At 32.0% G+C, this 13,937-nt stretch overlaps 1 protein-coding gene across 1 annotated transcript in view; it reads left to right on the plus strand.

Annotated features, from left to right (window-relative positions):
* LOC149067647 (rho GTPase-activating protein 44-like) overlaps positions 1-13,725 on the plus strand; it is a 110,226-nt gene extending 96,501 nt beyond the window's left edge. The window contains exons 14-17 of the mRNA XM_089252478.1: positions 3,125-3,201; positions 4,220-4,307; positions 9,114-10,162; positions 13,606-13,725. Coding sequence (XP_089108604.1) covers positions 3,125-3,201; positions 4,220-4,307; positions 9,114-10,161 — 1,213 coding nt within the window. The 3' untranslated portion in view covers position 10,162; positions 13,606-13,725. The remainder of the gene's footprint in view (positions 1-3,124; positions 3,202-4,219; positions 4,308-9,113; positions 10,163-13,605) is intronic.
* The last annotated feature ends 212 nt before the right edge of the window (positions 13,726-13,937 follow it).

Genomic DNA, 13,937 nt, shown 5'->3' on the forward strand with positions numbered 1-13,937 from the left:
GTTACATAAACATAGATTTTTATTGTTCATATTTCTTTCTTGTAGTTCATTTGTTAGCTTATTCATCAATTTGCTGAATTAAATTTGAGATGTGGTAAGAAAATATGCATTCGTAAGGATTAATAAGATTTGTTTTAATTAATAAGCAGCATGGTTGTTTGGTTTAAACCATGTAGGTTTTAACCTAGTGGTTTTTTTCAAGAATTCACATAAAGGTGGTCTAAATATAATTTTTTCCCTTGAAAAATATCATATTAATTTATTATTAGCCAAAAAATTTCTCATTCTCACTACATTTTCTAACCTTGGGATACATTCTGATGGTATATCTTTATCAAATTAACCTATGAGGATTGCATCACACATCTAAATGTAATGGTGTATTATCTCACAGGCTTACGTTTTTTTAGGTTTTTTTCCTTCCCAAAGAAGCAGCAACAGTAGTGACTTCACCATTATGCTAGGGCAGGTGGTCTTATAATCCAATAACCACACACCAGCTGCCCCTAAAGGACAAAGACCAGTGTATGGTGGTTCTTTTTACCTCAGACATTTTCATTTTCTTTCCATGAAAAGCAGCACATCCCATGCTGTATATCAAAATATCAAACCACCATGCTTAATATTCAATGGTTTCTTTTTTTTTTATATACTTTCACCATTACTCCCCCCCCCCAGTTAATCAAGGCTCTAATGTACAGTAGTAAGTGATTTATGAAAAATAATCAGCTATATATAGTGTGATTATAAGGTTCTGATTCCAAAACACTAAGAACAAATTAAACATTAAGAACAAATGGTCAAAATGACTTTAAAATTTGCATGGATACTACTGAAGCAATGGAATTTTTTTTGGCAAAAGAAAAACCTTAAAAATGCACAAATAGATGATGCTGTACTTGGCCAGCGATATAATCCATTTTGTACAACCACATCATTTCGGTACTACAACAGCATCAATGTGTGGATAGCATAACTTTCATCACAATGCACATTGCAACACGAGCAAAGCAGCTGCTGAGGAACCATTTTGACAATAACAGGATGACAGTGGTCAAATTGAAAACTTAGGTGAATTGAAAGCATATCCACATCATTACCATGCCCCCCCCCCCCCCCCCAGTATCAAAGGTGGAGCCAACTGATCTAATTTATATGCGTATATATGAACTCCATGTTACCATCACATACTCTGATCTGTTGTTGAAGAAGCATTTCTGCACTTCAGCCTCATAGTCATGACACAGTGATCAACATATTTAACATTTCTTGTGTAAGTTGCAGTTGTTTGTTCAATGATTTCATTCTTGTGAAGTTTTCATGAATCCTAAAATCATACAATGTTAATTAAGTTATCATTTTGTCCTGACTGGCTATTGTTTCCATTCTGTGAGCAAATTTTCCATGAATTGGACGAGTACAACGTTGTCTTATTTTTTCCGCTTCGCCATACAAAATTCTATTGCCTTTAGGAATATTTATGTAAATTTTTGAGTCATTCTGACCAGTGGTTCTTATTTTACAGTGTTTTCAAACTGTTAGTTAGAACTTTAGTTAGAACCACCCTGTATATCACAAATCATTGCTAATTAATCTGCATTAATTATGCTTTTAAACATATTGTATTTACTTAGTTTTTATCTCAATTTTTGCAAAATAACTTACCTAATTAAGTATATTGAAGGTAACTAGAGAAAACATCTTTTTTATATGGTTAATTACATTAAGAATTTCGAAACACAAAATAATTCCTTGAGTGAAGCTGTAAAATAATTGAATTGCTAAAGTTGGTTCTTGTTAAAATGTGAGAAATATTATTGATTAATTAATATGGGAATAGTGTTAATTACACTAATAAATACGTCATTTTAATTCTTAGAAATTTGGATTTTCATAAATTGTATTGTTGTAAATGTAAATGCTATTTAAACAAAAAAAAAAACCAGGTTTTTAGTTTTAAAACAAAATTTCATCAACCCAGATAAGCAGTCAGTTGATTTAAAATGAAAAAAAAATCTGATTTTTTTTAATTTAAAAAGAAACAATTTTTTTTTCATACCCTGACACAGACTCACGAGGATAGACAATGACAGGTTGCTTAATGGGCACTGCAGCCCGGTGGTTAAGATCCGTACTGTACCAAATTATGTTCAGAGATGACACAAGTTTGATACCTGATTAGTTCTTTTCAGAGTCTTTTTTGACATGGAAGTACAACAGAAACTGTGACAAGATTATCAGAGAAACCACCACCAGCTATTACGAGAAGTTCTCCCATTCAGGGATTGATGTACCATCCACTTGGTGAAACATATGAAGAAAAAATCAAACGCTGCTATTCAGAACTGGCATTAAACTGTGGGTCCTAGTCTAATTTGCTCTCTTGTGCAGAAAATGACCATGGTGTGACAAAAATGATTAAATGAACAAATTTTCTAAAATTTTCACCTTTTCACTCTTCTGTTTGTCATACCCCAACAAATAGTTTAACACCCTATAATCTGCCTTACAAAAAATTTGGATGAAAATGTGACAGTTTGCCAGAGCAATCCTTTATCCTTGCTGCCTTCAAATTTTCCCATTTACACCTTTATTAATTAACAATAATTATTATTATTTATTCAGTTGTAATATTAGTACTGCTTCCCTAACATAAATTAAAAAAAAAAAAAAAAACAAGGTGACTTTCTAAAAAATGTTATGTAATGCAGCTCTTTTGTCACTAAGATAATGATTTCTCAATTAATATGTTTTATACAATTTTTTTCATAAATAGAGAAATAATATAGATTCACTGATGGTTAAAAAACAAAGCTAAAATTTTTTTTTTTGCACTGTTGAAGGGTGGTTTGCAGGATCTGGGAAAAAATTGATTTCGCTAAGATTATTTCTAATACATTTCTTCACCTGTTGTGTATTTATTTAGAATTCAAAATAGACACGAATATGTTAAATTTTTGTGTTTTTATGATGTGTGATTTATATTTTAATCAAGTTATGCAGAACTGAAGCAGGAGTGTTTTGCAGTGAAGCCAATCTTGGAATTTGCATTTTCCATTTCAGTTCTAAACTCATTTGATTTACATATTTTTTATTTCATCAAATGCTTTTTTTTTTCTTCCAGAATAAATATGCAGATTGCGAATCTCCATAGCAACATTGTAGATATGTTGGTAACATATGCAGATTGGTTTTTTCCAGGTAAGATATTTCCTTAATAATAAATTTAAATCTCTTTCTTTATGGTTTTTTATAGAAAACTATGATATCTCTCTCAGACAAAGCAGGTGGGGAAAGAACTAATTGTTTGACAGTTGAAGGGTTGATCAAAGAGAGGAAATCCTCATTGGTAAGTGTCAGCCATGCATTGCCACCCGATGCAGACCACATTCACCCGTTAGAAAGTGAGTTGTTGAAATACCACTAAAGATATAGAGACCAGGCAAGAGTAAGTCAATGTAAAGTGGCATGAATGGAGAAAGATGTCATTTCACAGCATTTAGGATAACTGCAAAGATTTATGTGACAAGATTTAGAATTAAAACTAAAACCTCGCTTTTTGTATTGATACACAGGTTTCTTCTTCAATTCAAAACTTCAAAATGAAGTTAATTAGTTATGTGGCTTTCTTAAGGTATTAAAAAAAACTATTTTTTGCCAGAAATAGCCATCGTACATTGCTCAAGGTTAGAACCAACACAGAACTCTGATTTCATTGAGTTTATTGAATCACAATAAATTTGATCTCACCATTCCATTGTTCCCCAGGCATCTTTTCTTTTTCTCTTGATACTTACACAGTGAAAGTTTTATAACAAGAATAGACCTCAATAAAAGAATCCAAATCCTAACTGTTAAATACTGTTACTTAGAAATAGCAAAGTGAAAGTTCTAACTTAGAATGGTGGAATAAGTGATGTCTCAAACCATTCTGTTTAAATACAGAGTCCAGTTTCTAGGACTAACCAATTATTTTTCTCATTGCTCATGATAGATTTCTTCATAATGAAACAATTTTCCTAGTTGTGAGGAACCCTTTTTTGTTTGCTTTTGCTTCATAGTGTGTTTTGGGAAATTAAAAATTTATTTAAACTTTTTTTTTGAGAATATTGTCTTAAGTGTTAGTTCATCTGTAAAATGCAATGATGTAATGTAAAAATCATATGTTGCATTGCCTATAAAGTAACTTTAAAATTTATATTTGCATTCACATTGTTAGATACTGAGTTGCCAGTTGCTAATAAATTTGGTTCTTCTAAACCATTTCATTCTGAAGAGGAACAAGAAGAAAATGTATCACCAATCGGGTTAGTGTTATTTGTTTGAATACTTTTAGTTATTTTTTTATTATTTTTTCCAATAGAAAAGAAGTAATAGAAGAATAAATTAAAATTTATCTGCAGCATGCTCTTAAATTAATCCATGGAAATTGCTGTCAGAATGATGTCATGTAAAACAGAGGAAAGTTTCTCTAAAAAATTTCATCAATTGGTTTACCACTCCAACTGATTCTAACTGGTCTTTAAGAGTATCTGCTAATGTTTCACTACGGCTGGACAAATCACAAACAATCTAGATGCCAGAACAAATGTTTAGGTGCCCAAAAAATGTTTACCTTAAGAACAGGTCCAAAATAATGTTTCTTTTGACTTTTTCTGGGCATAATGACTCTCTTTCATGTTGGCTGCTATAAATTCTAAAACATTGTGAACATTTCTGAACCTGCAATTTAGCAACTATAAAAATAAAATTTTAGGCACCAAATACCAATTTTTTAGTCGCCATGGCGACCTGGCACCTGGGATTTGTTCAGCCCTGCCTTTCACTGGTTCTACAAAGCGAGGAACACATGTTACGTTATCAGCTTTATCCAGAGAAAAGTTACAAAAATAAATCTAACCACATGATGATCACTAGAAGAAAATTAGTCTTCGGCCGAAACATGTTCAACAAGATCGTCTGAACTAGTAAGAATCAAATACGAAATGAAGATACCCCTGATGGGATTCTGAAATCTGTTGATACAAAAAATTTTCAAGAACTATCTTAAGAAAATCTTTCATTGATCCCCAGCCAAGAAGTTCTTCCAATTTATACCTGGGTAATTGAGATTTCTTAGTACCATGATCTTCTTGTGCTTACACACATATGAAATCTCATTGTGTAGCTTGGAGATGTAATTGGAATCCCTCTTCAGGAAGTTATAACTCAAACAATAAGCTTATGACTAGAGCCCAGATTATATGCAAATGCACATGTGCATTTGCATTTGCATATTTTGGCCTTTTTTTAGCATTAATGCATATAATAATATTATATGGTATTATGCATAAAATCAAAGAATTTTTAGAATTAGTGCATATTTTTGAAGGTTTATTTGAGCTCACTCTATTTTTCTTTATAATTTATCAAATAAATATTGTTCATAATATTTCATAACATTTTTTTTTCCAAAGTTGGGATTTAGTGAATTAAGATATTTGTAAAATATTTTACAAATATTAATCGTTTTAATGAAAGGCTATTTCTAGAGCTATGGCAAAACGTTAATTTTTTTTAGAAATAGTGTCAGAATTCCTTTTTACTGGTATTTTTATTGCGTTGCCACAGAGTTGGTCAGCTGAAGTTGGTTTTCTGTAGTTCCCAACTTTGAAGCGCGAATGGGAGCCGCGAGCTCCCCATTAAAAATCATGACAAGGAGAGCAACAGGCCTACAACAATACAATTATTCAAGCAATACAATTCCCTCATAGTTAGAAAAATTGGTGGCACATGGCAGCACTACACATAAAAATCATTACAGAAACAGACTTCATGTTAAATCTACAGCACATACATGTACAGCTTCCAGGATGACCCATGATGTGGTTAGGAGGTATTTTCGTTACTGAGCAGCTACAACAAACTGGAAATTGAGAATGCCAGAATAAAAAAATATGTAAAAGTTATTTGCATATGCGCTGTATACATACGTTGGGATATATATATTTTCTGTGAATGAGTGCATATGCACTAAGACATAGAAAAGATGCATTTTAAAAACATGTCTGCTTTTTTTATGCATAGTGCCTATTTTCTCATTTTTTGTGCATATTTTGAAATTTTTAACTTTTCAGGATTTTTAATGCATGTTCTGGGGGGGGGGGGGTTATTGCATATTTCAGCATTTTAAGGGCATATTTTGGCATTTTTAAAGACATATTTTCATAATTTTAGAGCATATTTTGCCCCCTTTCTAGTGTATATAATCACGGCTCTACTTATGACGCTTTTGTTTCCAAATTGCACCCATGTAATTTCTTTGCCACTTAAAAAAGGTTAACTGAAAGGGTTAAAGACTGTTCATATGTCAATAAAAATTCTGTATCTTGTACACAAATTAAATTCTGGCCAAATGGTGTTCCTTTTTAAGCCAGTGTAGATATAGCAAAGTTCACATGTAATGGCTTTTCTTTTTTGTGTCTCCTTGACTTAGGATGTATTTTATGTTATAGGATGGCCCAATTGCAGTGGTGGAAGAAATGATAGGCTAAGTGAAAAATGGCAAAAAAGTTATTGGTTAGAATTTTTCGAAATCTTTTTCAGAGATGATGAATATAATGAGAAATGATATCTTGAAAACACTCATTTGAAAATTTGCAATAATTTTTCAGTAAATTTTTTTTCTCTTATCAATGCCATGCAAATAGAAAAACTATAAGGCCCTTTACTTGCATCACTTACCTTATTTGCATATCTTTTTGGCCAGGCATCATTTCTGGGAGCCTCTCAAGTACAATTCTGATGATTCGAAGTTTTTTTTTGCAGTTCATTTCACTGAAATTAAATATTTTTTAGTGAACTCCAATCTTATTACTGTGTGTGCTCAGGGAAGCCCTTTTTAACACAGTATACAGTGTTCTAATTTTCTATTGTGGACATTTCTGGTTCGAGTTCTAAAATGTTCGCAATGTCTGCCAGTCTGTTAAAGAAAACGGCTTAACCATTCTTTTATACCCAGAATGAAATTTGCAGGAAATCATTAAGCAGAGTCTTAGACGTATTAATATTCTATTCAATTCCTTGAGAAATTAATAGACTTTTTTAAAACAAGGATCTTATTTTTCTTCTATGAGGATTAGCCTTTTGCCTTATCCTGTCTGATCATCACCCTGAATCAATTTCAATTTATTTCATTAAATAACAGTTACATTTGCAAAAATAACACTACCCAAGAGGCAAATGGCTGCCAATACTGGGGTTATGACCATGAAAAAAAAAAAATTAAAAACTGATACAAACTTTTCATGGGAAAAAAATATATATACATAAATTCAAACACACAAATAATCATAAATACAAAATCAAGTTAATTAGTAGTACAAGTATTTTGAAATTAAATAGTAAATATTTGTAATGTGTTCATTTTGTTGAAGTAAAAAAGAAAAAGGAGGAGGGGGGGGAAGAAATGTGTGTGTGTATATACATGTACATATTGTGGCTGGCTTTCGGAGTGCTACTTCAATTAGACATTAAAAGGGATTAATAAGATTGCAGTTATGGAACTATGTGAAAATAAATTTCAATATCATTTATTGAGTGAAGATATTCTTTAAGCTTTCTTTTGAAATGAGGCAGATTTGTAATTGTTTGTATTTCATAAGGTATTGAATTGAAGAACCTTGGCGCTATGAAAATGAAGTGTTTTTACAAAATATCTTTGTGTGCATGTGGAATAGAAAAAATACAATTTGGTCTACGCGGATTTACTGTAGTGCGCATGGGCAAATGGTATTGTTTTTTGTACAGAGTAATTGCAACTTTTAGCAAGTACAGCTGACGAACAGTTAAGACGTCAGCATTACGGAAAAGAATATTAGACTGGGTGTTATAGTCATTATATATTAGTCGAATTACTTTTTTTTGTAGATTAATTATAGGATGTAATTATCTATTGTAATTTCCACCATATATACAAAGACCGTAATATATGTGTGATTGAAACCACGAAAAATACAAATTTCTGATGAACACTTTATTAACCTGACTTCTGAAATGAAAAAACTTGAAAATCATGTACCTCAGTTTATTATGTAGAAAGTTTACGTGTGATTTCCATTTTAAATTATTATCGAAATAGAGGCCGAGATATTTAATACTCTTGACAGCTTTAAGACAGTTATATGAACATGAAGTGAGATTACATTGGTTAGTATGGTATATCAATTGAATAGGGTCAGGAGAATTATCTCGTAGGGAAAATTTCATGTATTTGCTCTTTTCAATATTAATTTCCAGATCATTAATAAGAAACCAATTCCGAATTTTTAAAAGATCTTCATTTATTTTTTGGTTCAATACCTCTAGTGGATCATTACTTGCATACATGACCACCGTATCATCAGCGAAACAGATAATTATACCAAAAATATCAATGTCGCAAAAGTCATTTATGAATACTTGAAACAATAAGGGACCTAAAACTGAGCCCTGAGGGACTCCCCTTTTAATTATTAAAGGAGAACTGTAGAAACTTGAACATCTGACTCTTTGGATTCTATTTTTCAAGTATGATTTCATCAAATTGTGTGTGCCACCCCTGATGCCTATTGAATACATTTTCAAAAAGAGAATATCATGATTTATTGAATCAAAAGCTTTTCTTATATCCAAGAATATTGCTATTACTTTGTGGGATTTATCAACGTTTTCATAGACAAATTGAGTGAAAGTTAATAATGCTGAATCGGGGGAAAAAAACGGTAGCTCTTTGTGGTATTCAAGAGGCTCCCAGAAATTGTGCCTAGCCAAAAGGATATGCAAATAAAGTAAGTGTTGCGAGTGAAGGAAAGTTGCCTTATATTTTTTTCCATTTTTATGGTAATGTAAGAGAGAGAAATGTTTTACTGAAGAAGTATTGAGAATTTTCAAATGAGTTTTCAAGATATAATTTTTCTCATTGAAAATTTTTTTTTGAAAAATTCTGATATTTTTGTAATTGTCATTTTTCACCTGGCCCTATCATTTTTTCCACCACTGTATGTGTTCTTTGCAATTTAATGTCTCAAAACTATTTAATTTTTTTAAACTTAATTTCACGTATATTTGATCTAATTTCTGTCTTTGCTGAATAGGTCTGATCCTTTTGGGTCAAATTTAAGAGCATCATCCAAGTCAGTAAAAAAGCTTGCAGCACCACCACTACCACCAAAGAAGATTTTTTTTCATGAAAAATTAGAGAACAATATTGATTCTGGTATTTGTTCTGATAGACTAATTCAAAATGATAATAGTGCCACATCTTCTAACACAAATTCAAATTCTTCAGCAACAAAGCAAAATATTATATTTGAAAGTCATTCAACAGCTAGTACTGAAGATGTAATACTTTCAAAAGCAGTTATTTGTCAAAGATCAAATGAAAACATTGCTAGTCTTAGCATAGCTGGTACAGCTAAAACTGAAAAGCCAAGTGTTCCAGAAAAACCACTTTCATATTCTTCCTTTTCCTTGGATAGAAAAATTCAAAGGACATCATTTGCATCAAAGAATTCAACTCAAGATAAAATGCTAGAGTATATTCCTAGAACACAAAGGCCTACAGTACCTCCACCAGAGAGACCTGCAAAGCCATCTCGTTTCTCAGTTATTGAAAATTTGGTTGTAGGTGAAATGCAAAAGCCAATATCAAAGTTTGATGCATCAAGTGATCAACATGAAAGTGAGGTACAACTACATAGCGGTGATTCTCAGCGAATAAAAGATAACATTGAACTAAATGAGTCGGAACTATCTGATATGGTTTCGTTAAAGCAGCATTTTGATGAAGACTTTTCTGAACAATCCAGTGTAAAATCATCTGTTAAGCAAAACAGATTTGACTTTCTTGTTGCACAAACTATTGAAAAACCTCCAGAACGTCCTCCAAGATCTTTTCCAATTGCGCAAGATCACGAAGAAGGAACAAACTTGTTAGCAGAAGGGACAAGTCTCTTCGGTGTTAAGGAGTTTGAAAGTCCATGCTCACCAAAAAGGGAAATGCCTTCCCAATTAGATGTCATATACTCAGTTGCAGCTGTAAGTAAATCTCCAGAAGCAGAGAGGCCTAAACCTCCTCGTCCACAGCCACCCATTCCATATGCAAAGCCAAAAACAAGTTCCAGTGATAACACTAATCTATGAGGTAAGCACAGTTATAAACTTTTTCTTTTCCAATTTTCAAATCATTGCTTTGGCTGTACATATGCATAAACTAAAGAGCTATTAAATATTCTAATAGTAATTAGTATATTTTATGTTAATTTTGACGTTTTTAGTTATACTTGGTCTGTTCCAGACTCTGCCACGAAGCTGGGCTGGAAGAGATCTCGGCAACGGGATAAGTCCAGTGGCAAAGTTCTGGCGTTCATTCATTCAGTTATACTTGGTCATTAAAACTGTCATATCTTTTGCAAGGATTTTTTAAATTATGCTCCCATTTTGCTTTTGTTGTTGACAACAGGTACCAAATTGAATGCTTAGAAAAATTACCTCGAACAATATACATAGCGCATGTATACAGGGTATGTCAAAAGTTTGTTAGAACTTTGAAAATCAATTTAAAAAAATTACAAATGATGTAAAAATTGCTGTTTTCATGAATGTGTGGTTTTAGAGATATCAGATTTATATTTTCAATAAGGAGCAATAATCAGTTCCTAAGGGATGCATGAAGCAGATTAAGCGAATCAGGCTGCAGGCATCCACGAAGAATCCACATGCATGCATCCATTTTATTGACTGCCCAATTTTTTTATAGCTGATTCAAATATTTAATTTCAGTGCCATCTAGTGGTGAGTTTGTGAACCAATTCTTTTTGTTTAAAAAACATCTGATCTTCTTTTGATCCCATTTGTGCAACCAACATATTTTAATTATCATTATTTATTATATTTTTAAGGTTTTTACAAATTTTTCACTCGTCCCCATGTAGGTTATATTTGTTAGAACTGATATACATGCAAGGATCCAAAGGTTTAAGAACTTGGCACAGAATTCCTTATCTTGGATAATTCAAAATACTGACACACACAACCATAGTTAAAATAATTTTCTTTGGAAATGATACATATTTGCCAGCCCTTCATACGGCTTGTGGAAGCTATTTGTAATGCCTCCTGGAATGCTACTTTTACCTCATCTGATGACACAAAATGACATCTCTGCAGATTTTGTTCAGTGGGTACAAATTAAATAAGAAGTAAGTGAAATTAGATACTGATGTACTACCATTTTAGAAGGTATCATTGCCACATCTCAGGTGATTTACAATGAATGGGCTCCCACAAATTAACTTTATTAACACTGGAATCATGGCACTTTCGTTATATCTAGAACCGCGGACTGGTTCAAATTGACCCAGACCGTGAAGAAACGAAGTATCATATCAAAAACAGGAATTTATTTTTGGTTCCTGGATTTTTCCCTATTTTCATTCAATGTTTAATTGTGTATTCATAGCAGAAAACCATATTTGTTTTTGAATATAAAATGGTCTTCAAAATTAACTAAAAAATGATGTATATTAAATCTTATTTTTACTCAATTACATTATTTACAGTGTTCAGTACAAAAACTTTTTTCAGTAATATCATAATATGACAAAGATATAAAATAAGCACCTCAAATTAAGTATGAGGAAGTCTATAATGATTCTGTCAAATAAGTATTGATTTCTTACTGATAAGTGGAATTCATGATGATCAGTTAGGAGCAATTTTTTTTTCATTATCTTGCACATTCACCGCATGTTGAAGTTGCACAACCCATGCAAAATTAACAGTTTTGTTTCCACATTTTGATGCTACTCGACATCAGACTCATTTATTTATTTATTGATGGCTCACAAACAGTTACATGATCATGGATGCGTACAGATGTTTCCTCTTGCACAAGGGCAACACATATGATGAACATAGCTCTTCAGTAAAATCTTAGAGAAACTGCATTCAAAAAATAGTTTTGCCCTTCTATACAAAAAAAAAACAAAAAAAAACAGGAATTTTTTTTATAGTGAGATCGAGGATGTTGTAGAAAACGTGGACAGGCCACCTCCGTAATGCTGCCTTCACCGAATATTTTCTGGCCATTTGATCGGCTACACCTACCAGCAAAATTTTTGAATTGTAGTGTGAAATAGTTGGTAGAAGCTTTTTTGGGGTCACTACTGCTGATTTCAACTGTCAGATGAAATGTGCTGAGTAATAAATTTTTTTTATCTTTTTTCTGTCACAAATTTTCATTCTGGCATCATTGTTTTCCAGTAGCGATGTTTCATGCAGTTGTAGTTTCACTATCTTTATTGCATCAGGTACTTTTCAATTTCATCTTACCTTCCCTACTAAGCTAGTATTTTTTTCTTTTAGCATTTTAGCCTGCTTCAATGTAGTGAAAAAAGGTGTCGGTTGAGATATTTTTGCCCTTGTTCTCAAATATCTTGATCAGTTGCGTCACTATGTGTTCTGAAAAAGAGAGATTCATTAGAGGCTGATCCTTTCCAAGGTTTGGAAATCCGTTCAAAACGTATTTGTTGCAAGTCAGAATTTTATCATTTTTTGGTGGCATCGTTTGCCTACAGAAATTTCAGATAAATGTTTTTTCTAAAGTTAAGCTTTTACCTTCCCAAAACCTTTTGTGCATCCCATCAGAATACCAGGTATTCAAATTTACAAAAGGAAAAATATTTAGCCATACTTGTCATTCCTTTATAGAAAAAAAAGATAATATCCTCAGAAAATAAGTTGGTTTTGACCTTGAAAGACCTTTATTCTTCACTATCTTCATTAAGAAATACTTTTTTTGGAAAGGCTAACCACTTCCAAGAAAATTCTACACCCATTTTTCCCCATAGTATGTTGTATAATAGTATGTTGGGTCAAAATGGCCCAAACAGCAGTTCTAGGTATAAGTGCTTATAGTTCTGAAACACAAAATGCGAAGAGAATATAATTTTTGTGAAATAGTATTCATATGATATCATGGAAAGTCACAATTTTTTTTTTATCATCTGCTCTCAAGTTTTCAAGATAAATGAAAACACATTTTGATTTAGGCCAGATTGACCCAAATCAAAACCCACTACGTGGTTCTAGTGTTAACAAGAGTAGAATAATGAACAATAAACATAACCTAGACATCTCATATCGCTTATAGGAGTACATTTCTCATAAACAACCTGAGATGTGGCAAATGTAGACAATGTCTTTCACATTGTGTGATACAACTGCCTCTCAATGCAATTTTTTTCATAGTTTGCTTGTTTACGCTGATTAAAAAGAATGTATAGTAACACCATTGTGTGTGATCACATGACGTAAAAGCAGCATCATATGAAAAATTATGGTTGGCTGCAAAAGATTGCTTTCAGAAGCTATATGAGCATTGGAAATAGTATACCATTGCTTAAGGAGGTTGTTTCAAAGGTGGTTATGCGTGTCACATTAAACTATTCAAGGTAATTAACTTTGTGCCAAGTCCTCAAACTTTTGGATCTTACTACGTACTAGATTACTAGATATATTTTCTAGTAATTTTTTTAGCTAATTTTTAGATTCTTCAGAATTCTTATGGTTTTTTTCTTCCCCCAGGCAGAAGCATAAGTGGAAATGTGTCAATCTGCTAGTCATTGTGATGTGATGAATGTCTGCTAGTTTTGCTGCATATATACGTACATTGTGTTATTAAATAAATTTACTATTTCTCTTTTACATTCATTTTGAAATGTTTTCTTAATTTTTTTTTCAATTTAGTGGAGATTCTGTATTTTTTAATGTTTATAAACATGAGAAATTGATTTTAAAAATTCATATTTTTATTCTATTTGGACAAATTTTCTGAACTGCTACTACAATACATTTGCATTGTCTTAAATAGTTGTAGTTATTGCGCTGAATTTTCTTAAAACTATCATGCTATTGAA

Source organism: Pholcus phalangioides, unplaced genomic scaffold (assembly GCF_987345545.1).
Source record: "Pholcus phalangioides strain wild (caught in Gottingen) unplaced genomic scaffold, Ppha-v1.0 ptg000029l_1, whole genome shotgun sequence".
NCBI lineage: Eukaryota > Metazoa > Arthropoda > Arachnida > Araneae > Pholcidae > Pholcus > Pholcus phalangioides.